General features: G+C 35.3%; 1 protein-coding gene across 1 annotated transcript; it reads left to right on the top strand.

Annotated features, from left to right (window-relative positions):
• The first annotated feature begins 18191 nt into the window (after window positions 1-18191).
• Window positions 18192-22820, top strand: LOC113783263 (putative receptor-like protein kinase At3g47110). The gene is made up of 4 exons (XM_027329351.1): window positions 18192-19074; window positions 20031-20102; window positions 20184-22187; window positions 22298-22820. Exons 1-4 carry the CDS (start codon window positions 18192-18194, stop codon window positions 22654-22656), a joined length of 3318 nt encoding a protein of 1105 aa, XP_027185152.1. The 3' UTR covers window positions 22657-22820.
• The last annotated feature ends 846 nt before the right edge of the window (window positions 22821-23666 follow it).

Genomic DNA, 23666 nt, shown 5'->3' with positions numbered 1-23666 from the left:
AACGCTTTTGGAGAGAGCAAGATGTATGATCTCCAATGCAGGGTTGACAAATGACTTTTGGGCAGAGGCGATCAATATGGCCTGTTATATTGTCAACCGTTCTCCTTCTGCATCTCTTGATTTCAAAACTCCTGAGGAAGTTTGGTCAGGTACTCCTGCTGATTACTCCAATTTAAAAGTTTTTGGGTGTCCAGCATACATGCACGTGAATGATGGAAAATTGGAGCCTAGGGCTAAAAAATGTATTTTTCTTGGGTATGCTTCTGGGGTGAAAGGATACAGATTATGGTGTCCTGATCCCAAATCCCCAAAATTTGTGATCAGTAGAGATGTTATTTTTGATGAATTATCTATGTTATCTTCTAAGAAGGAGTCTTCTAGTCCTTGTACTACTGATAGTACACAGAAGCAGGTGGAGCTTGATATTGGCAGTTCTGGTCCTTCTCAGACCAAATCTTCTATTCAACAAATGCCAGTAGATGTACCTGAATCTACTGTTGAAGATAGTTCAGAAGAAGAAGAGTATTCCATAGCCAGAGATAGAGCAAGGAGAGACATTCGACCACCACAAAGATATGCAAATTTAGTTGCATATGCTTTATCTGTTGCAGAAGAAACTGATGCAGTTGGTGAGCCTTCTACCTATTCAGAAGCAGTTTCTTGTGATGATTCTGCAAAGTGGTTGATTGCGATGAATGAAGAAATTGAATCTCTTCATCGTAATGAAACTTGGGTTCTTGTAAAATCGCCGTCAGCTAAGAAAATTGTTGGTTGCAAGTGGGTCTTCAAGAAGAAAGAAGGTATTCCAGGGGTTGAAAATGCAAGGTATAAAGCACGATTGGTTGCAAAGGGCTATAGTCAGGTACAAGGTGTTAATTTTAATGATGTGTTTTCACCTGTTGTTAAACATAGCTCTATTCGTGTTTTGCTTGCTTTAGTTGCCATGTATAATTTGGAGTTAGAACAACTCGACGTGAAGACAGCTTTCTTGCATGGCGAACTTGAAGAACAAATTTATATGAGGCAACCCCAGGGTTTTGAAATTGAAGGTAAGGAAGACCATGTTTGCTTATTGAAGAAATCCTTATATGGATTGAAACAGTCTCCAAGACAATGGTATAAAAGGTTTGATTCCTTTATGTTGGGTCATGGTTATTTGAGGAGCATGTATGATAGTTGTGTTTACTTCCGGAAGTTAAATGATGGTTCTTTCATTTATTTGCTGCTTTATGTTGATGACATGCTCATTGCTGCCAAGAATTTGTCAGAAATTCACACATTGAAACTGCAGTTAAATAGTGAATTTGAAATGAAAGATTTGGAAGCAGCTAAGAAAATTCTTGGCATGGATATCAAGAGAGATCGAGGAGTAGGGAAGTTGTTCTTGACCCAGAAAAATTACCTTGAGAAAGTTTTGGAGCGTTTTGGCATGAAAGATGCTAAACCAGTATCTACTCCTCTTGCTAGCCATTTTCGGCTATCTGCTGCTCAATCACCAAAATCAGATGAAGAGGAAGATTATATGGCAAGGATTCCTTATTCCAGTGCAGTCGGCAGTATTATGTATGCAATGGTTTGTACTCGTCCAGATATCTCACAGGCAGTCAGTGTTGTTAGCAGATATATGTCCTGCCCTGGTAAATCACATTGGCAAGCTGTGAAGTGGATTCTCAGATACTTGCGAGGTACTTCAAATGCATGTTTGAAGTTTGGAATAAATAATAACACTTTGGTTGGTTTTGTAGACTCAGACTACGCTGGGGATCTTGACAGGAGAAGATCACTTTCAGGTTATGTATTTTGCATTGGCGGTTGTGCTGTTAGTTGGAAAGCTACTCTACAACCTGTCGTAGCTTTGTCTACTACAGAAGCAGAATATATGGCTATAACCGAGGCAGTCAAAGAAGCCTTGTGGTTGAAGAGTTTATTTAGCGAGTTAAGTCTACATCAAGGTGTTACTGATATTCACTGTGATAGTCAAAGTGCCATACACTTGACTAAAGATCAGATGTATCATGAGAGGACGAAACATATTGATGTGAAGTATCACTTCATTCGGGATATCATTGCTGAGGGAAAAGTCCTTATTCAGAAAATCAATACTAAGGACAATCCAGCCGATATGTTTACGAAGCCTCTTCCAGTTTACAAATTCAAGCAGTGCTTGGATTTGGTTGGTGTTCATTGTTTGTGATTTAAGCCCATTGGGGCTTATGTGGAGAAGGTGGAGCGGTTTTACTATTGTCGATGGTGGAACTCAAAATTATGCCAAGGTGGAGATTTGTTGAGCCGCAATCCTTGACTGTGGCAGAATTGTTTTCATCCCACATCGGAGGAAAGCTAAGGATGCTTTCCATTTTGTGCCTATAAATATAGGTCTCATATGTTGAAGTTAATTGCACCACTCAAAGAGAGTTATATGGGCTATTAGCTTCTTGAGTCATCTAGCCCATTTAGTCAAATATTTTAGGCTCTCTTATTTTGAGTTTAGGAATATTTTCTAAACTCTTTTGTAAGTGCCTATTGGCCTAGGAACCACTTTCCTACGGCTTTTGTATTTCTTCTTCATAGTAGAAATATTACTCCTCCCTCTCCCGTGGACGTAGGTCAATTTGACCGAACCACGTAAATCTTCTGTGTCTTTTATTTGCTTTGTTATCCGTCTTTATATGGTCGGTTTTACCGCCTAATTATTTTATGGCTGGTGTCTACCGCCTAAACATTATATGGTCGGTTATACCGCCTACTTTGTTCTAACTTGAGTTTGTCTATTTCCTGGGCCAGCCCTAACAGGATCTATCACATAACTTTCTCTCGGGATCAATTCCAATGTCAATGGAGAACCTTCAGTATCTTAGACATTTCAATGTCTCTTTTAACAATTTAACTGGTGAAGTTCCTTCCAGAGGGCCTTTTATCAACTTCACTGCCGAATCCTTCACTTCAAATCAAGCCCTCTGTGGAGCTCAAAGGTTTCATATGCCCCCATGTCCAAATAATTCAGCTCACAAATTGAGAACAAAAAAGCTGCATCGAACCATTTTTATTGCACTGGGGGTGATAATAGCAGCGGGAGTCTTGTCCTTTGGATTTGTTTACCTGAGATATCGAAAGAAAGATGAATTTTCCAGCGGAGCAGATTTATCCTTAGTTGCAATGCCAGAAAGAATTTCATATTTTGAACTTCTACAAGCAACTAACGGGTACAATGAAAGCAATTTGCTGGGGGCTGGAAGCTTTGGATCTGTTTATAGAGGTACTCTTGATGATGGAAGGGCTGTGGCTGTTAAAGTGTTCAATTTACAAGTCGATGGAGCGTTCAAGAGTTTTGATGTAGAATGTGAGGTGTTGCGCAATCTTCGCCATCGAAACCTCACAAGAGTTATTAGTAGCTGCTCTGCCCCTGACTTTAAGGCATTAGTGCTTGAGTTCATGCCTAATGGGAGTCTTGAGAAGTGGTTGTATTCGCACAACTATTTTCCCGATCTGATGCAGAGATTGGACATATTGATTGATGTGGCATGTGCATTGCAATATCTCCACTGTGAGTATTCAACTCCAGTAATTCACTGTGATCTGAAGCCAAGCAATGTGCTGCTGGATCAAGACATGGTTGCCCATCTAAGTGATTTTGGCCTTACAAAGTTGTTGGGCGAGGAGAATAGCATCACATACACCGAAACACTAGCCACACTTGGCTATCTCGCACCAGGTGAAGAATTTTCTCGTACAACTAAAGCACTATTTCCTCACTTGTTTGCTGTTGCAAATTCCAAACTAAAAAAATACAATCAATTTAAGAACATATGATGAATTTATACGTGTTTTGCAGAGTATGGGTTGGAAGGATTGGTATCAGCAAAATGCGACATCTACAGTTTTGGAATTATGATGATGGAAGTCTTCACGAGAACAAATCCCAATAGTGAAATGTTTGGTGAAAAATTGAGCCTGAAGAGCTGGGTTGCTAATTCATTACCTGATGGATTAGCTAATGTCATCGATGCAAATTTGCTGAAGGAAAGTGATGAATGCTTTGTTGAAAAGCTAAGCTGTATAGCCTTAATCATGAAAGTGGCTCTGGACTGCACGATGGAATCTCCAAGAGAGAGAAGCAACATACAAGATGTTCTTGTTGCGCTGAAAAAGATCAGGCTTCAGTACACGAGTCCCCTCTGTTCAGGCACATAATGGTGCATGTATTTTCTCTAAGCAAGATTGCAACCTTCTTGATTGTCTCAGTTATAAATTTGCAAGGCGGAGAAAAATCTCAACAAGATTAGGCCAAGCAAGAATAGCATTTAACCAGTAGACTAGGCAATTATGCCCTATATAATAATAGATCTGTTTAACTGGTGCTTATGGGCACTCGTTAAGATGTATTTCGGGTATTATATTTAAAAAAATATAAGATTAATTAAAAAAACGTATAAATGCAAGGAGATTAATTAGAGAAAGTGTATAAATATAAGAGAAAGTAGTAATTATTAGTGTGTGTATATACATAGTAAGTTGGATGAAATGTAAGTGTCTTACCTAGTGCCCATAGGACATCCGTTTAAAAAAATCCTAAATAATTGTTTTCTTGTTTCTTTTCTTTGCACCCGATTGATCGCCCTTAATTTGTAATAATAAAGTTATCTCACAATATTCACCAATCCCATTATGGGTACCTAAGGACTTGTAATTCTTTTCATAGTGAGTCATTACTGAATCCATGTCATGCATAATAAAACTACTTTTGAGCCATAGATGGAAAAAGAAATGATAAATAGTGTGTCAAAAAAGTTGCAATTAGTAGGTAAAGGGATAGGTTGCAATTAGGGCCATTCCTTTTTCCAAATTTTGAAACATTTAAATGCACAAGTTTGGATAAAAAATATAACTCATTTTCATGTCTGGCTCAAAAGGGTAAACTAAGGTTGCAAACGAATCGAGTCACTCGTGATCGGAGTCCAAGCTTGACTCGAGCTCGATCAACATCGAGGTCAAACTGATCAAGTTGAATTTAAACTTAAACTCAAGTTCAAAAATATTAAACTCGTTAACTCGCGAGCAGTTCGAACTCGATTATATATTTTTTTATTTTTTATTTTAATAATAAAATTACATATATATCCCTAATATTTTATTATTTGTTAAAAAATATATTATTTTATTTATTTTTTAAAAAAAATGAAATAATTATTTTTTATTTTTTTAAACTCGAGCTCAAGCTTTATATTTTGAGATCATCGAGATTGAGTTCGAGTTCGAATTTCATAAACTTAGGTTGAAGCTCGACTCAATTGAATCAAAACTCGATTCGACTCGATTCATTTACACCCTTAGAATAAACTATGAATATGTTAATATCACATACCTACATTTCCCACGACCTTTTAGGCTTTGTTTGGGACTACAGTACTTTTGGTAAAAAATATTTTTAGGTGCTAAAAGTACTTTGAAAGTGTTTGAAAAATATCATCTGATAAAATTAGGAGTAGAGCTTTTGGTGTTCAAAACACTTTTAGTAACAGCTCAAATTTGGTGCTTTTAGAGTAAATTTTGTGATTTAAAGAATAAAACATCAAATTTAATCATCTTATCCTATCTTATGAACCAAATAAAGAGATAAACACTTTTAAAAATTTTCAAATTACACATTATCCAATACAATAAAAATTTATTCAATTATATTTTCAAACAATATATTTAAAAGCACTTAAGCAATTGATAAGTACTTTTATTAAAAGCTCCACTAAGAAAGTACTTTTTAATAAACTACCGCAACCCCAAACGGGCCCTTAATATCACTTATTGTGATAGGGGTTTACATTATTATAGCACTCAAAACATAAGAGGTGCTACGAAAAATTGTCAGAAACCTAAAGGGAGGTTTATAAAATTATCCCAACTACAAATTTTGCAACCAGGATTAGGCACTATAACAGAAGTTGAAAATGTGCCAGATACAATATCATAGATTATATTACCACTTAATTAAGAGAATCTTCTTTAGAAGAAAAAAATACAAACAGAGCAATTAGCCTCTTTCAGCATCTTGGATGACTTTATGATGTTTCCTAAACCACAAAACGGCCCTCCACAATCACCGATATGGTGACACACCAAGCAGTGAGTCTAGGCCAGACAACTGACATTGAAGAAAACTGTAAACTGACACAGTCGTCATTGCAGCAATTCGAACCACAACACCTCTTCCCTGCAGAAAACAGGGAGGAGTTGGCATGTCTTCAGATGAAGAATGTAACACGTATATTTAGTTAAACCAAATTTGATGCATGAAACAATTTGTACAAAAGCTAAATTTGCCTGACTTGATGATGACGACGCATATATGGAATTTTCACTACACCAACATCAGAATAGAAATTTCAGAAGCATCTTACAGAAAAATGTTACTTCAGTTTAAAAAATCTTTCTTTTACAATAAGTGCCCTACATTCAAGGACGTCTTAAAGGTGCACGTTCTCTGTGAGATTTTTAGTTTTCCCAACTCTCCTAGCTTCTACATAGTTGTCTTTTTTTTTTTTTTTTGCACAAAAGCGGCAGCATTTCATTGATTAAAAATAGTCAAACATACAACTTATAGCAGCTGCTCTTCAATATCAGTCTTCCAAACTAACATGGTTGTTCTCTCTTTTAGTAAAGGAGAAACAACACTTATCAAAAGCTAAACTTAGTTGTTTAATACTATCTTTTATGATGCTGCAAATTTGAGCATCCTCCGCAGTTTCCTCGCCAAGTTTGTCAACCACCACTTTGCAATCTGTCTCAAATTCCACATTTCTCCAGCCTTCAATCCTTGCTCGAACCATTGCTGCTCTCAGTGCTAATGCTTCCTCCACTTTTGCTTTTCTGCATACTTTTGAGGGGCATGCCCATAACCCGATCAGTTTGCCTTTCTTATCTCTTGCAATGATATATCCTCCAACCTGCTTTGTTCTGGTTGGGTAATTATTTTGTATTGGTGATGTATCTGATAGGCTTAGCTGGAACCGGGCCTTTCGGTCCAAGAAATTAAGGGGTTTGAATTTCCTATGTGCTGGGCTGGGTTTCGGTTTCAAAATGGGCTCATTGTGATCATGCATCGAGTTGGGACAACACTTTAAGGGCTACAACTGTTATAATTACATGTAAGACCATATCTACAACCATAAGGTAATCAATATATATCACTATTGTATTACATGCTACTTATTGTTTAAAAAGTATTATTGTCTAAGATGTTTGTGATACTAATTATAATTTCGTTACTTAAAATTTGATTTTGCAATTAACATATTATATCTTTGGTGAAGTATCACAGTCAGAAGTAAGAAAGGTAAAACATTTTAACTCTGAGCCTTAACCATTTCAAGTCGAAAAGATCAATTGCGCAAAATCATAGAAAAAATTGACTGTCATTTTTCTCTTAGCATTCTGTTGCCTTGTTTACTCGCAGCTAAGTCCTTCCATTTCCAATTTTGCATTAAAAAACAGTAGCAATAACCAATCTGTGCTTCTTGCCTTGAGAGACCCTCCACAAATCATGGCCAAAAACTAACTAGTTTGTTGATTCTTTTGTTTGGGCATTACTCGGAGTCAGATGTAAACATGACTCTTACCAACAGTTTACAAACACGGGCGTGCAAGAGTAAAAATTGGTAAAAACAATGTGATGTGAAATTTGCTTCTTACTATCGTATAGCAATAATAAAAATAAAAAAAATACTTTTACTTTGTGACTGATTGCAAAAGAAAAGGTGTCATGTTTGCAGTAACTTAGCCTCTGAATGTATTATGGGATAATTTCAGAAACCTCCCTTAAGGTTTCTAACTATTTCACTAGTCTCGCTTCAGATTTTAAAAATTCCACTAACCTCCCTTGAGATTTATTATCTTGTAACATTTGGGTCTAACCAACAATTAAAAAGTGATATTAGGAGAGAGAAGATAATATGATTCCACCATTACTCCTCATCTGCTAAATTGTTTAATTAATCTAATACCAATCCAAACATTAAATAAAATACTAGAATTTGCTGTTTATCATCATCAGGGATTAAATCACATATGCCATCAAAAATAGTATATCATTCTATATATTTCACTTAGTATAAGATTCAAAATTACTCTTTTCAGTTAGAAACTCATTGTCAAACATAATTAACAATAAATAATCAAAAAAAATCTGTAACCAAAATACTATAAAGAGCAAACTTTAATACCATAAAAATCTTGGCAACTAACCTTAATGTGGTGACAAGAATATTTATGATATTAAAGTTTGTTCTCTATAATATTTTGGTTGCAAATTTTTTGACTATTTCTTGTTGATCATGTTTGATAATGGATATGTAACTGAAAAGGGTAATTTGAATCTTGTATTAAGTGAAAAAAATAAAATGATATATACTTTTTGATGTTATACGTGATTTAATCCCTAATGATAAACAATAAATTTTAGTGTTTTTCTTTAATGCATGGGTTATCCAATTTATTAAATAATGTAGTAGATGAGGGACAATGATGAAATCATATTATTTTGTTTCTCCTAATATAACTTTTTAATTATTGATTGGGTCTAAATGTTATAAGGTAATTAACCTCAAGTGTTGTTAGTGTAATTTTCGAAACTTGAAGAGAAACCAGTAAAATAGTTAGAAACCTCATAGGAGGTTTCTGAAATTATCCCATGTATTATTTGTAGAGACAGAGCCTTGGTTAAGTGTTAAGCTGATCAATTTCCTCAACCAAACAAATAATAATAATAATAATAAAAGTGTTCAGCTGATTAATGATACATATGCATGCCTCCCAATAACAAGTTTGCAAGGCTACTCTATTGGATTAAGGGTACGCTCATCATTTTGCTTATGAGCCCATAATTGCCAACTATTTGGGGAACTGCCACATTCATTTAATTGTAGTTATTTTGCCTTAACATTGACTTGAGCGTGGGAGTGGTTGAGGTCATAAACCCTGAAAAGTCATTTCAGTACTCAATGTCCACAACTTCCCCCAACAATGAAAGCTAAGTCTTGACAGAATTATTATGGCGCCAATTTTCCATGGCACGCTAAGTCAAATGCTTTGACAAGGCATTATAAGAAAAATCAAATGCTTTGACAAACAAGTAGTGGAATTATGGTAATAAAACTAAACATTCAACGACAACGAGAGGGACGGAAGGTGACTAAAAGCTAATCAATTATCATACCGATTTACTAATTTACTCAAGAGGCAGCAAGGGCGAAAATGACAAATCAATTTCCTAATTTTCTTTCTAAGAAACTATGAAAGCATCGTTCCAAATCAACATTATACCGAAAATTCAATTTTTGCATCAACTTCCAAATCATTTTGTTAGAAAAATAAATTCTTGGCTAGTATAATGGTAAACAGGTAAGACTACAGATAATTATACTTTTGTACTCAGCATTACTGTTAATGTTCTGTTTGAATAGTTTCAGCGAAACAATCTGTTTGGATTGTAAGTTATTTGGAATTATTTGGAATTTTTTTACTGTAGCACTTTTTGTGATGTGATGTATGTGAGATAAAAAGGTATTGGGAAGATAAAAAGGTGTATTGAAAATTGTAAACATGATGTAAGCAAATAAAATTGGGGAAATTGGGAGCTGTCCAAACAAACCACTGCAAAAAAGATTTCGTGCTAGTTGTAGGTACTGCAGTTGGTGCTTTGATAGAATTTACCACCCAAAAAAGAAATAAGAGCAAAATACTAGGAAACTGCAAATTTTTTCAACTTAATAAACAGTTTATCTAACGAAATGGGCACTTGTTGCTAACCAGCACCCACTATATACCTGTAAGAAATATCCATTCATAGAAGATGTTATTTAGGTAAATTCACTAATTCATTATATGGCTTCTTCTATTAAGATGATTTGCATACATATCTCTCATCTATTAATTGCAAATTGACGTGGATGAGTAGAGGTCCAGTCCCATTGATCGATAATATTGATTGTATTGACTTTTTCTTTCGTGATATCACCAACGTTATTAACCACAAATTCGATTATTCTTCCATTTGTGGGGCTGATGTGCCATTGATTTTCTAGCATTTCCTGCACGATGAGATGAAGTTCTATATCACAAATTTCTATACAAAGTCATCGTTTAGAGTACTCGAGGAACCATCACTTCAGTTTCTTGCAAAATGACCAAGACTTGGTATTTGAAGGTGACAAATAACTATTTTTATTATTATTAGTTACAAGAAAGCCAGCGATACCTTGATTTAGTGGTAAAAACAATTAAAGTGAAGGACCCAAAAAAAAAAGAAGAGGTTTTTGGATTCAAATGTTACTAAATGAAAGTTTAGTCTTAATTTTATGTTATTATTTGTCCTACTATTCGGAATCAGATTGTCAAGCTGCTGAATTATAATGTGTTTGTCTTGATGCAACCATTTAATTAGTTGTAATATTATGAGGAAAAAGAAGAAAAAAAAGAACCCTATAACTAAATGCCTTGGTAAGTATCGGTTAGTTGTGTTGTGTTACTACATATAAAAAAATTTTAAACAAAATTAAAAAAATGTAACCAAATGCTTTCCTAAACATGTTGGCGTAAACAAAATTTTGCCTATGTCTGAGAAGAATAAATTGAAACGAGAAATAAGTACTTTGTTTAGTAGTTATACAGAGACAATTTTTACTGTCCAAAAAAAAAAATAACAACAAAACACTAGGAAATTACAGGTTGTTCCAAATTAATAGAAGACTTTGTTTAAGTAAATTTGCTAATTCATAATTTGAGCTGCTTCTATTTGTACGATTTCAACAAATCTCTCATCTTTTAATTGCCAATGAATGTGGATGAGTAGAAGTCATGTCTATTGATAGGTAGTACTGATGTGATATTACTTGTTTTCTGGCTTCCTGATTTCGTGTACCTCACTAACGTTATTAATCACGAATCCCATTATTCTTGCATGTGTGGGGCTGAACCATCCTTAATTTTCTAGCGTTTCGTGCACGAATGAGTTGAAGATGCATAAGTCACAAATTTTCTGTCCAGAATAGTTGAGGAACAATCAATTTTGTTTCTTGCATAAGACCAAGACTTGGTAAGGTCAACTCGCCAGAGTCCCAGTATGGAATTTTCCCAGTCTTCCCACGCGTTAGAAAATTATCAAATGAAGGACAAAGACTCTGTCCCTTGAAGAGTTTCGACCATAAGTCATGACTACTGCTTGATAGCTCTTCATTTTTATTAGAAATTCTGTACTTTTCAAGATTGCTCAAACTTAGGAATTTAGCTGGAGGCCTTCGACCAAATTTTTTTTAAAATACTGTTTAACGTCCAAATGTGAAAACTCATCATTTTGATTAATCCTTGAACTTTGGCGAATTAGTTTTGATCATGGGTCTTTAGATTCTAACAAGATTCCCACCAAGGTTTCAAGAAAGATGCCTTGATTGGATTGCAATGAATCTGGAATTCCCAGTGCCGTTCCATGAAGTTTTTTAACTGACTAATTTGCGTCAAAGATTTTTTCAAGTTTACTTTTCTTTGTTTGATTAATGAGTGACCAATACACTAATTAACAGCGATCCAGGTGTTAGATTTTTCAGAAAGTGCATAAGATGTGAGATGTCACTTTTTCACAGTGCCGATGATAGAGTTACATGTTGCTCTTTATTGTTGTTTTCCTGGCATCCAAAAAAAAATCATAATTTGAAAGAAGACTTATGAACAACGAGATTGGTTTCTGGAGTCAACACCTATGAAGACTTCACAAAATGTTCTAGTGAGAGATTTTCCCCCAACAAAAGAAACTTGAAAAAAAAAAGTTTTTTTTTTTTCATGAAGGCATAGTACTAAATAATCTGAAAAATGGATCTTTATTGAGTACATTGGCATTTATTGTGTACTATGTGGTTAACTAATTACATTTCATTATTTCCACGAATGGGCATCATTTTTTTTGGGGGGGGGCATCATCTAATTTGCTGTTTTGTGTAGACATAGGTTTGGGTTTGAGTTTAATTTTACCATTTATTATAGTTATTAAACTTTGTTTATTTAAGTGCAGAAAAGAATTGGTTTAGACGCTCCAATAGAATATATATACTCAAAATAGTGCTACGTTAATATTTTAATAAATTTGAAATGCACAGACTTAGAACCTGCAGTACAAGATTTGGAATTAACTCAAAAGTTAAGGGGTTAAATAACGAATTTCCCATTTTTGCTTTCTCCTTCACACATTTGAAGTCCCTTTTATTGGGCTATGGCACTCCAAGTCGATTCTCTCCCATGGAAACTAAATAAATTCTACTCTTTACATAAAGCAAATGGTGACGTGGTTGTATAGTCATAACTTGACTATACAAACGGTTGTCAGTGATAATCGTTCATAACGATGTAATATTTTTTAAACACCCTATATTTTTATGCGAATTACTTATAAAACTTCATAGTAGGCGCATAATTATTATATATGAAACCGATATGAATGGTAACCGAATATGAATAATTATTATATATGAAATCGATATGAATAGTAACAAAATATTATACTTCTGTTGTAAGCATGTACAAGCAGTTAAGATGTAGGTATAACTTACAACTTATTTAAAAAGTGTTATATGGTTCTGGAAGATTGTCAATGCCCTGGGGCTAAGGCATCCTTAATTTTCCAGCGTTTCCTGCACGACTGGGACAAAGCTATACAGCATCACAAATTTTCTGGCCAAAGTCGTAGTACCGTTCACAGTAGTTTCTTGGAGGTGTTTCTCCAGTCTTCCCACTGGCCTTGTCCTTGATTGCCGCAAAAACCACACTTATTTCCTTGTTCAAAGCATCCGCATTAATTTGTAGAATTCATGTTAGGATTGGTATTTGTCATATATATATTATGTGGTTAACTAGTTATATTGCACTACTACCACCAATGAACATTATCAAATGCAGAAAATGTGTTCACCAAAAAATAAATTTTATTTTTTTTTACAGAAAATCACAATCCAAATAAGGCTTAGCATTTTCATTTTGTTGGTTCAAATGATCGTTGAAGAGCATGGAGGTATAAACTTGGATGGTTTAATTTTCGTAATCTACTAGAATGTCAAGATAATTAAAATACTATTGTCAAAAATTAAAATTTGAAAAGAAATTGAAGGATTATATTTAGGAGTAAAAAGGGTAAAGATTCATGAAACGAAAATGCACATGTCCTCATCGGACGGACGGTAAGAACTTGTTAATAGTAGCAATTCAACTGATCTCCCAAGTCCCAAGAGCAGATTCTAGCTCGCTTTCGCTCTTTTAGACGAGGGACCAAACACCAGAGTATAAAATATTTGGTTTAGAGGTTCCAATAAAAATGCTTAATTTGTTTGTAGCCAGAAAAGATTACCTGCAGAAAAATGTGACAGGGTCATAGTTTTATTGAACCTCAAAAAAATAATAATATATGGCAAGTTCGATAGGATTTTCATTTTTTAAGGAATATAATAGTGCTTTAGACATGGCAGAGTAATGACACATATTTGGCTATAGAACAGAGTATTTTACAGGTTTGATCAATATGCTAAAACACAAAATTGGCAAGTGATTATATGTAACAATGGTAAAAAATTGCGCTAAAGACAAACCAATCTCCTAAGAGAATTACATTTTCCTTTTTAAAAATTGCTCAACAATACTATACCAAAGACTTCAATTTTTGAATTAATGTTTGCCTAGCTGAACTTTTTAGATTATTATACTGAATTGTACTCAGTATATTGATATGTGTGAAGCAAAAGTACTTTTACTGTTAATTACAAGTCAACAATATCTTGGTTTAATGGTAAAAACAATCAAAATGAAGGACCCAGAAAAAAAAGGAAAAAAAAGGTTTGGGATTCAAATGTTACTAAATGAAAGTTTAGTCTTAATTTCATTCTATTAATTGTCTCACCATTTGGGATCAGTTTGTCAAGCTGCTGAGTTACAATATAATATGTTTGTCTTGATGCAACATTTGATTAGTTGAAATATTATAAGGAAAAAGAAAAAAGAACTGTACTACTAAATGCTTTTGGTAAGTATCGGATAGTTGTGTTGTTTTACTACATATACAAAAATTTTAAACAAAATTAAAAAAAAAGTAGTGTAACTGAATTCTTTCCTAAACGTGCTGGCATAAACAAACTTTTGCCTCTGTTTGAGAAGAATAAATTGAAAAAAAAAAGTAAGTACTTTGTTTAGTGGTTATACAGAGACAATTTTTAGTGTCCCAAAAAGAAAATAACAACAAAACACTGGGAAATTGCAGGTTGTTCCAAATTAATAGAAGATTTTATTTAAGTAAATTCGCTAATTCATAATTTGAACTGCTTCTATTTGTATAATTTACACACATTTCTCATCTTTTGACTGCAAATTAATGTGGACGAGTAGAAGTCATGTCTATTGATAGGTAGTACTGATGTGATGGTACTTGCTTTCTGGTTTCCTGATTTCGTGAACCTCACCAACGTCATTAACCACGAATCCCATTATTCTTGCATACTTAAATTTCTAGCGTTTCTTACACGATTGAGTTGAAAATATATAAATCACAAATTTTCTGCCCAAAGTCATCGTTTAAAATAGTTGAGGAACGATCAATTTTGTTCCTTGCATAAGACCAAGACTTAGTAAGGTCAACTCACCAGAGTCCAGTATGGAATTTTCCCAGCCTTCCCGCTCACTGTAACATTGTCAAATGAAGGACAAAGACTCTGCCCCGTTTGGAAAGTGAGTTTTTTGGGTGTTTATCTAAAATTTTACTGTAGATTACTGTATAAGTTGTAAGAAAAATTTTTAGGTTGAAAAATTTTGATCTTTCTTTTTCTTTCTTTCTTTTTTCTTTTCTTTTTTCTTTTCTTCTCTCTCTTTCTTCTTCTCCCTTCCCCTTCCCCCGGCACCTCTGCCCCTTCCTCCCTCTCTTTTCTCTCCTCCGGCATCTCTCCCTTCCCTCTCCCCGGCACCTCTGCCCTCTCCTCCCTCTCCCTCTCTGCCCCTCTTTTCTCTCCCCCTCTCTCCCTCTCCTCCCCCTCCCTGGCAGCCTCCGACGCCAGAGAACTTGCATTCTGCAGCCATGGATTTTTTGTTTCATTTTTTCTCCCCACTCCCCTCCCCCTTTCTCGCCACCCTCCTCCTCCCCCAACCAGCAACCTTGGTCGCCCAGCAGCCATAGGAAATTTTTTTTTTCTTTCTCTTCCCCTCTTCTCCCTCTCCCTCTCCTCTCCCCTCCCCCTCGCCCTCCGACGCCAGAGTTGTTGCAGGGTTGAATATTTTTTTTTAGCTTTGTCTCTCCCCGTCTCCTCCCCTCCCCTAGCTACGATCTGGTTGCGCGACCAGATCGCAACCCCCCTCCCCCTCCCCCTTTGCGATCTGGTCGCACGACCAGATCGCAGCTAGAGGGAGGGGGAAGGTGGCAGGGGAGGCAAAGGGGAGGGCAAAGGGAGAAAGGAAAAAAAAAAAGAAAAAGAGGTTTTGGAAACCAACAGATCGGTCAAAGGGAGAGGGGAGGGAGAGAAAAAAAAAAGAGGATGACCGGCACTGGCAGTCGGAATAGTGACCAGCGCTGGAAGCGGTGGTGGAGGTGGTGGCCGGCGATGGAGGACGTGGTGGGTTGGGTGGGGGAGGAAAAAGAAAAAAAGTTGAAGGGAAAGTTTTTTGTGTATTATTTTGAAGTGTGTAGGTGAAAAACTTTGATAAATTTTTTTGGGTTCCTGTAGCAAAAGTTGTTAAAAAACTAATATTATACAAACTTGCTAAAAACTTGAGGTTCCAAACACAAGTCACGACTATTATTTGATGGTTCTCCATTTTTTGTTAGAAATTCTGTACTTTCGAAGATTGCTCAACTTAGAATTTACGTGGAGGCCTTCGAACTATTTTTTTTTAATCCTGTTTAATGTCCAAATTTGAAAACTCATCATACTAATAAGATTCCCACCAAGGTTCAAGAAAGATGCCTTGATATTGGATTGCAATGAATCTGCAATCCCCAGTGCCGTTCCATGAAGTTTGTTAACTAACTAATTTGCGTCAAGGATTTTTTCAAGTTTACTTTTCTTTGTTTCTTAAGGTACTAACTAATTCTTTATTTAATGACTCTTGAACTATAAAAGCAACTTTCACTGTTGTTTTTGAAAAATAACATGATTGCTTATTCAGGAAAATTCTCTACATAGAAGCAACATCTATAAATACATAGTTAATACATAGAAGTCTTCCCATGCGCTGGAACATTAAAGAATGAAGACCTTGTCCTTGAAGAGACCCAGTCTTAAGTACTACTTGGTAGAGTGGGGACACATATTTGGCTATAGAATTGAGTATTTTACAGGTTTGATCAAAATGCTAAACCACAAAATTGGCAAGTGATTACATGTAACAATGGCAAAAAATTATGCTAAAGACAAACCAATCTCCTAAGAGAATTACATTTTCTTATTTGAAAATTGCTCAACAACACTGTACCTGTTTTTGCATCTACTTTATTATCATTTTCTTTTTTCTGATAGTCATCATAAATAGTAATGTTTGCCTAGCATAACTTTTTACATTATTGTACTTTTGTACTCAGCATATTGACATGTGTGAAGCAAAAGGACTACTTTTACTGTTCTACAAGTAAGTCAAGGATACCTTGATTAATGGTTAAAAGGAAACCAAGGACCAAAATGGCTCTTGGCCCCATCATAGCCTGTAAGATTTGGTGAAGTGAAAAATCAAGGTTCAAATCTTGTTTTTCATCATTTGCACCCGTTTGGATTGATGGTGATTTAGTTCCTTTCGATTTTTCTTTGCGCCTACTCAGGCCCCCCTTCCCCTAGTATAGATAAGTATAGATCTATCGTGTGATTCGTGTCGACAAAAAAAATAATGGTTAAAAGAAAAAGTGGTTTTGTATTCAAAAGTTAGTAAATGAAAGTTTAGTCTTAATTTTATGTTATTATTTGTCCCACCATTTGGAATCATTTTGTCAAGCTGCTGAGCTATAATATGTTTGTCTTGATGCAACCATTTGATTAGTTGTAATATTACAAGAAAGAAAAGGAAAAAAAAAACTCTATTACTATGTATCCAAAAAAAATTAACTCTATTGCTAAATGCTTTTGTAAGTATCGGTTAGTTGTGTTGTATTACTACATGTAAAAAAGTGTAAATGAATGCTTTCCTAAACATGTTAGTTTAAACATATGTTTGCCTCTATTTTAGAAGAATAAATTAAAACGAAACATCGTTTTTTTAGTCGGCATATAGAGACAATCTTTACTGCCCAAAAAGAAAAAAAAAAGTAAAATACTGGGAAATTGCAGATTATTCAAAACTAATGGAAGATTTTACTGAAGTAAATTCACTAATTCATAATTTGAACTATTCTATTTGTATAATTTCCTCACACATCTCTGCCTCACCAACATTATTCTTGCATACATGGGGTTGATCTATCCTTAATTTTCCAGCGTTTCGTGCACGATTGAGTTGATTTTCTGCCTAAAGTCATTGATCAGTACAAAGTCATCATTCAAAACAGTTGAGGGGCATTCAACTTGGTCTCTTGCATAATGACCAAGACTTTGAGTTGGTTTAGACGTTTCAATGAAAATCCATACTTGTTCGTCACTGTAAAATATTACTTGAATAAAAATGGTCATTGTACACAAACAAAATTTATATATAAAAAAAAATGTGGTACATTGACTAGATTTTTAAAGTTGAGAGAGTATAATAGTGTCTTGAACGCAGATCGACACAGTAGTAGATGGGGATACAAATTCGTTTTAGAAGTTATTAAGCTACAGATTTGATCAATATGCTAAATCAATATCAAAACCCTATTTAAGTGAGAATTTTCAGATGATAACAAGATTTGGAATTAATACAAAGGTGGGGTAAAAAAAAGAATAAATAAAAATTTAAGGGATTAAATAATGAATTTCCTGTTTTTGCTTTCTCCTTCACACATTTGAAGTCCCTTAGATTAGTCATGCATCACTTCCCTCTCTTTCGGGCTATGGCACATCAACCATAAAATAGACTTTGATTACGATTAGACTTTGACACGAGAAATCAATATTATTATTTAAATGCAGAAGTAAAATATTTAATAAGCTTATGCAATACAACTTGTATATTAAAAACTCAGAGAAAATTTAACAAACGCATATTACTGAGACCAATATATAATGCAATCCCTCTCCCTCCTTCATGTAGCAACATTGGCCATGGAGAAATTTCACCACCTTTCTCCACTTGGACTTGTGTTACTACTATGTTTTCTTTCAGCTTCTTTCGCCATGTTCCCGACCAATAGTACCACTGATCAGTCATCTCTTCTTGCCTTGAGAGCTCACATTTCAGTTGACCCTCTACAAATCTTGGCCAAAAACTGGTCCGTTGGCTCTTCGGTCTGCCATTGGATTGGAGTCTCTTGTGGCTCTCGTCATCGTAGAGTGACTGCCCTGGACATTTCAAACATGGGCCTTACCGGCATCATCCCTCCACAACTGGGAAATCTATCATTTCTTGTTTCTCTTGACATGAGTGCGAACAACTTCCATGGAGAACCACCACATGAGTTTGTCGGATTGCGCCGATTAAAACTCCTTAATTTGAGTGTCAACAATCTCGAAGGAGAGTTACCCTGGTGGATTGGTTCATTTCCTCAACTTCGTCTTTTGAATCTTAGAAACAATAGTTTCACTGGTCTTATCCCTTCTTCCATCTCTAACATGTCAAAGCTAGAGGAGATAAGTCTGTCGTACAACCTTCTGCAAGGAAGCATTCCCACGGGGATCTTCAATATTTCCTCCCTGCAATTGATTCGCCTAACGGGTAATGGCCTATCTGGAACTATTCCAAGTGATATGTGTCACCATCTTCGAGGACTAAGTTTGCTTGCCCTGTCACAGAATAAGCTGAATGGTCAATTACCCTCAAGTTTAGGCCAATGTTCAGAACTTCAGACACTGTCTTTGTCTTTCAACGGCTTCAGAGGATCCATACCGAAAGAAATTGGGGACCTGAAGAAGCTCGAGGTGCTATATTTGGGTATCAACTATTTCGAAGGTAAGATCCTAATTCTTTCAACCATATATGGACAAAGCCAAATTAAATGAATTATAGTTAAAAGGCAAAAAATAGTTGAAAATTTTAGAGCTAAAGATTGTTTCTACCCAGAGAACTTTAAGAATGCTGCAGTAATTAATGAAAAAATTGTTACCAAATATTTTAATAATTTTTTGGTTCCTTTACAGCTACGAAGACAAGGAATATATGGTTCGGAGGGAAAAGTTAAGGGTCCTTGTTTTTCTTTTGGGCAAATTACATTTTACCTCCCTATGGTTTAGTATTTTTTTACATAACCCCCTTATAGATTCAAAAGCCATACATAACCTTCTCATAATTTGGATTAAAGCGTTAAAGTGACAGAAATGATCATTCGTAACGGAGTCACCTAAGATGTCAAAAATACCCTTTTGTAAAGTTGAAAATTATTTATTAACCAAGGGGAGTTATGTGTATATTTTGAAAACTATAAGGAGCTCATATGGTAAAGTATTATACCATAAGGGGGTTATATGATAAAACATAAAAATCATATGGGATTAGTATGTCATGTATTTATGAGAGTAATTTCGACATTTTTAAAAATTACATTACGAATGATTATTTCCATCACTTTTATACTTTAATCTAAACTATGAGGGGGTTATGTATAACTTTTGAAACTATAGGAGGGTTATATAAAAAAAAACACTAAACCACAAGGAGGTAAAGTGTAATTTGCCCTTTTTTAGGGATCTACATAACTACAAAAAAACATTTTGAAGAATAAATTTTAATTTTTGCATGTATTTTCTTAAAAAATGCCTTTTCGATTCTAAAAGAAGACAATTTTAAAATCTTGAGGCCTGTGCTGTTGCCAATTTCTCGCTTTAGGTCCATCATTTCTCTCATTTATTTCTTCAGGACTTCCATAAAAGATGTCAACTTTTGATATTAAATCCATCCACATTTTGTAGGTGAAATTCCAAAAGAAATTAGTAACTCAACCATGATGAAAGTGCTAGATCTCTCAACAAACAACTTAGCAGGTATGACAATTTAATTTACAAAAATTATAGAATATAGAGACTTATATGGTTTAATGTATATGCTCAATATTATTTTGGCAGGTGTAATACCACGAGAGATTGGTAAATTGTACATTCTCCAATTACTCAACTTAGAAGTCAATAACTTAACTGGTTTGATACCATTAGAGATCTTCAACTTGTCAACACTAGTTATCATGTCATTTGTAGAAAATCAACTTTCAGGCAATCTTCCATCCACATTTGGCTATAGACTTCCCAGCTTAGAAAGGCTTTTCCTTGGCATGAATTCCTTCTCTGGAGTATTACCTGACTCAATCTTAAATTCTTCTAAACTTCATAATGTAGATATTTCTTATAACAAGTTCACAGGTCCACTTCCCACTTCCTTGGGGGACCTAAGTCTTTTAAAACGGTTGAATCTAGCGGGGAACAATTTAACAAGTGACTCCTTATCTCTAGAGTTAAACTTCATCACTTCATTGTCAAATTGCAAATTTTTGTCAGTATTAGAATTGAGTGGCAATCCATTGAATGGGATCCTTCCGGACTCGGTTAGTAATCTTTCAACTTCCCTTGAAAGATTATATTTAGCAGATTGTAAAATCAAGGGCAGCATTCCTGATGGAATGGGAAACCTTAGCAGTTTGATCCTATTAGATCTATCAATCAATGAGTTAAGTGGGCCGTTTCCAGCTAGAATAAAAGATTTGCAAAAGCTACAATATATGGATCTTAGTAGGAATAAACTAACTAGCAGAATCCCCCTGAATTTTCTTTGTGCTTTCCACAACTTGGCTACAATAGATCTTGGACAAAATCAAATTATGGGCTCAATTCCAAAGTGCTTGGGAAATCTTATTTCCCTAAGGCACCTTAACCTAAGTTACAATAGACTATATTCTGCTCCACCTGAGGAAATATGGAACCTAAAAGATCTCTTAATGCTTGACCTCTCCTCAAATCTGCTGAGTGGATCTTTGCCATATGCTATTATGAATATGGAGATGGCAAATTGGGTTGATTTGTCGACCAATCAGTTCTCAGGTGTCATTCCTGACTCAATTGGCCATATGCAGAACCTGAAAAATCTTTCTTTAGCACACAACAGATTGCAAGGATCAATCCCAGAGTCGATTGGTAAGATGTTAAGCTTGGAGTCATTGGATCTATCACATAACTTTCTCTCTGGATCAATTCCAATGTCAATGGAGAACCTTCGGTATCTTAAATATATCAATCTCTCTTTTAACAATTTGAGTGGTGAAATTCCATCCAAAGGGCCATTTACAAACTGCACTGCCGAATCCTTCGGTTTAAATCATGCCCTCTGTGGAGCTCAGAGGTTTCACGTGCCCCCATGCCCAAGTATTTCAGCTCACAAATTGAGAACAAAAAAGCTGCATCGAACCATTTTTATTTCACTCGGGGTAATAATAGCAGTGGGAGTCTTGTCTTTTGGATTTGTTTACCTGAGATATCGAAAGAAAGATGAATTTTCCAGTGGAGCAAATTTATCCTTAGTTGCAATGCCAGAAAGAATTTCATATTTTGAACTTCTACAAGCAACTAACGGGTACAATGAAAGCAATTTGCTGGGGACTGGAAGCTTTGGATCTGTTTATAGAGGTACTCTTGATGATGGAAGGGTCGTGGCTGTTAAAGTGTTCAATTTACAAGTCGAAGGAGCATTCAGGAGTTTTGATGTAGAATGTGAGGTGCTACGCAATCTTCGCCATCGAAACCTCACAAGAGTCATCAGTAGTTGCTCTAACCCTGAGTTTAAGGCATTAGTCCTCGAGTTCATGCCTAATGGCAGTCTTGAGAAGTGGCTGTATTCCCACAATTATTTTCTAGATATGATGCAGAGATTGGACATAGTGATTGATGTGGCAGGTGCATTGCAATATCTCCACTGTGAGTATTCAACTCCAGTAATTCACTGTGATCTGAAGCCAAGTAATGTGCTGTTGGATCAAGACATGGTTGGCCATCTAAGTGATTTTGGCCTTACAAAGTTGTTGGGCGAGGAAAACAGCATCACATACACCGAAACACTAGCCACACTTGGCTATCTCGCACCAGGTGAAGAATTTTCTAACACAGCTAAATTACTATTTCCCCAATTGTTTTTGTGTCAAGTTCCAAATTATAAAAATGCAATCAATTTAAGAACATATGATGAAGTCTTGCAGAATATGGGTTGGAAGGATTGGTATCAGCAAAATGCGACATCTACAGTTTTGGAATTATGATAATGGAAGTCTTCACAAGAACAAATCCCAACAGTGAAATGTTTGGTGAAAAATTGAGCCTGAAGAGCTGGGTGGCTAATTCAATACCTGATGGATTAGCTCATGTCATAGATGCTAATTTGCTAAAGGAGAATGATGAATATTTTGGTGAAAAGCTAAGCTGCATAGCCTCAATCATGAAAGTGGCTTTGGACTGCATGATGGAGTCTCCAAGAGAGAGAAGCAGCATAAAATATGTTCTTGTTGCGCTGAAAAAGATCAAGGTTCAGTACATGAGTCCCCTGTGTTCAGGGACTTAATGGTGCATGCATGTTATAAATTTGAAGTGGTGTTGTACTGGTAGGGCGGGGAAAAATCTCAACAACACTATTTTTCCTCTTGACTTCTTTACATATTTTTATTTTATGCGTCAATGTTGCCATTTTATCTTGTTCTTTCACCGGAAACAAAACAGTGGTCATGTGGGAGCTACCAATCAAATGGACAATTTTAGATCATTTGCTTTCAAGTTGATGAGGGCCAATCCTTTTTCCAAATTTTGAGACATTTAAATGGCCAATTTTGGGACAAAAATATAACTCATTTTCGCATCTGGCTCAAAACAGGGAGGAGTTGGCATGTCTTCAGATGAAGAATGTAAGATGTATATTTAATTAAACAAAATTTGATAATGAAACAATTTATACAAAAGCTAAATTTGCCTGACTTGATAATGACGATGCAGAGATGGGATTTTCACTACCTCAACGCCAAAATAGAAATTTCAGAAGCTATGCCAAACATTCTTACAGAAAAATGTTACTTCAGTTTAGTAAAAGAAGCATCTTTTACAATAAGGAGTTCAAGAAAAAGATCAAGCTTCAGTACATAAGTGCCCTCCATTCAAGGACGTCTTAAAGTTGCACGTTCTCTATGAGATTTTTAGTTTTCCCAACTCTCCTAGCTTCTACTTAGTTGTCTGTTTTCTTTTTCTTTTTTTTTTGGATCAAAAGCGGCAGCATTTCATTGATTAAAAATAGTCAAACATACAACTCATAGCAACTGCTCTTCAATATCAGTCTTCCAAACAGTCTCAAATTTCAAGTTATCAGCAAATTTTGCTAATCTACGACTAACATGGTTGTTCTCTCTTTTAGTAAAGGAGAAACAACACTTATCAAAAGCTAAACTCAGTTGTTTAATATCTTTGTGATGGTGGAAATTTGAGCATCCTCCGCAGTTTCCTCGCCAAGTTTGTCAACCACCACTTTGCCATCTGTCTCAAATTCCACATTTCTCCAGCCTTCAATCCTTGGTCGAACCATTGTTG

The sequence above is a fragment of the Coffea eugenioides genome, chromosome 9 (genome assembly GCF_003713205.1).
Source record: "Coffea eugenioides isolate CCC68of chromosome 9, Ceug_1.0, whole genome shotgun sequence".
In the NCBI taxonomy this organism is placed as follows: domain Eukaryota; kingdom Viridiplantae; phylum Streptophyta; class Magnoliopsida; order Gentianales; family Rubiaceae; genus Coffea; species Coffea eugenioides.
The sequence above is the reverse complement of the archived record's forward strand: the minus strand, read 5'-3'. Positions and strand labels throughout refer to the sequence as shown.

Coding starts and splice junctions, on each gene's coding strand:
- LOC113783263 (XM_027329351.1), top strand. CDS start 18,192: ATGCAATCCCTCTCCCTCCTTCATGTAGCAACATTGGCCATGGAGAAA. Junction 19,075..20,030: donor GGGTATCAACTATTTCGAAG/GTAAGATCCTAA, acceptor CACATTTTGTAG/GTGAAATTCCAAAAGAAATT. Junction 22,188..22,297: donor ACTTGGCTATCTCGCACCAG/GTGAAGAATTTT, acceptor GAAGTCTTGCAG/AATATGGGTTGGAAGGATTG.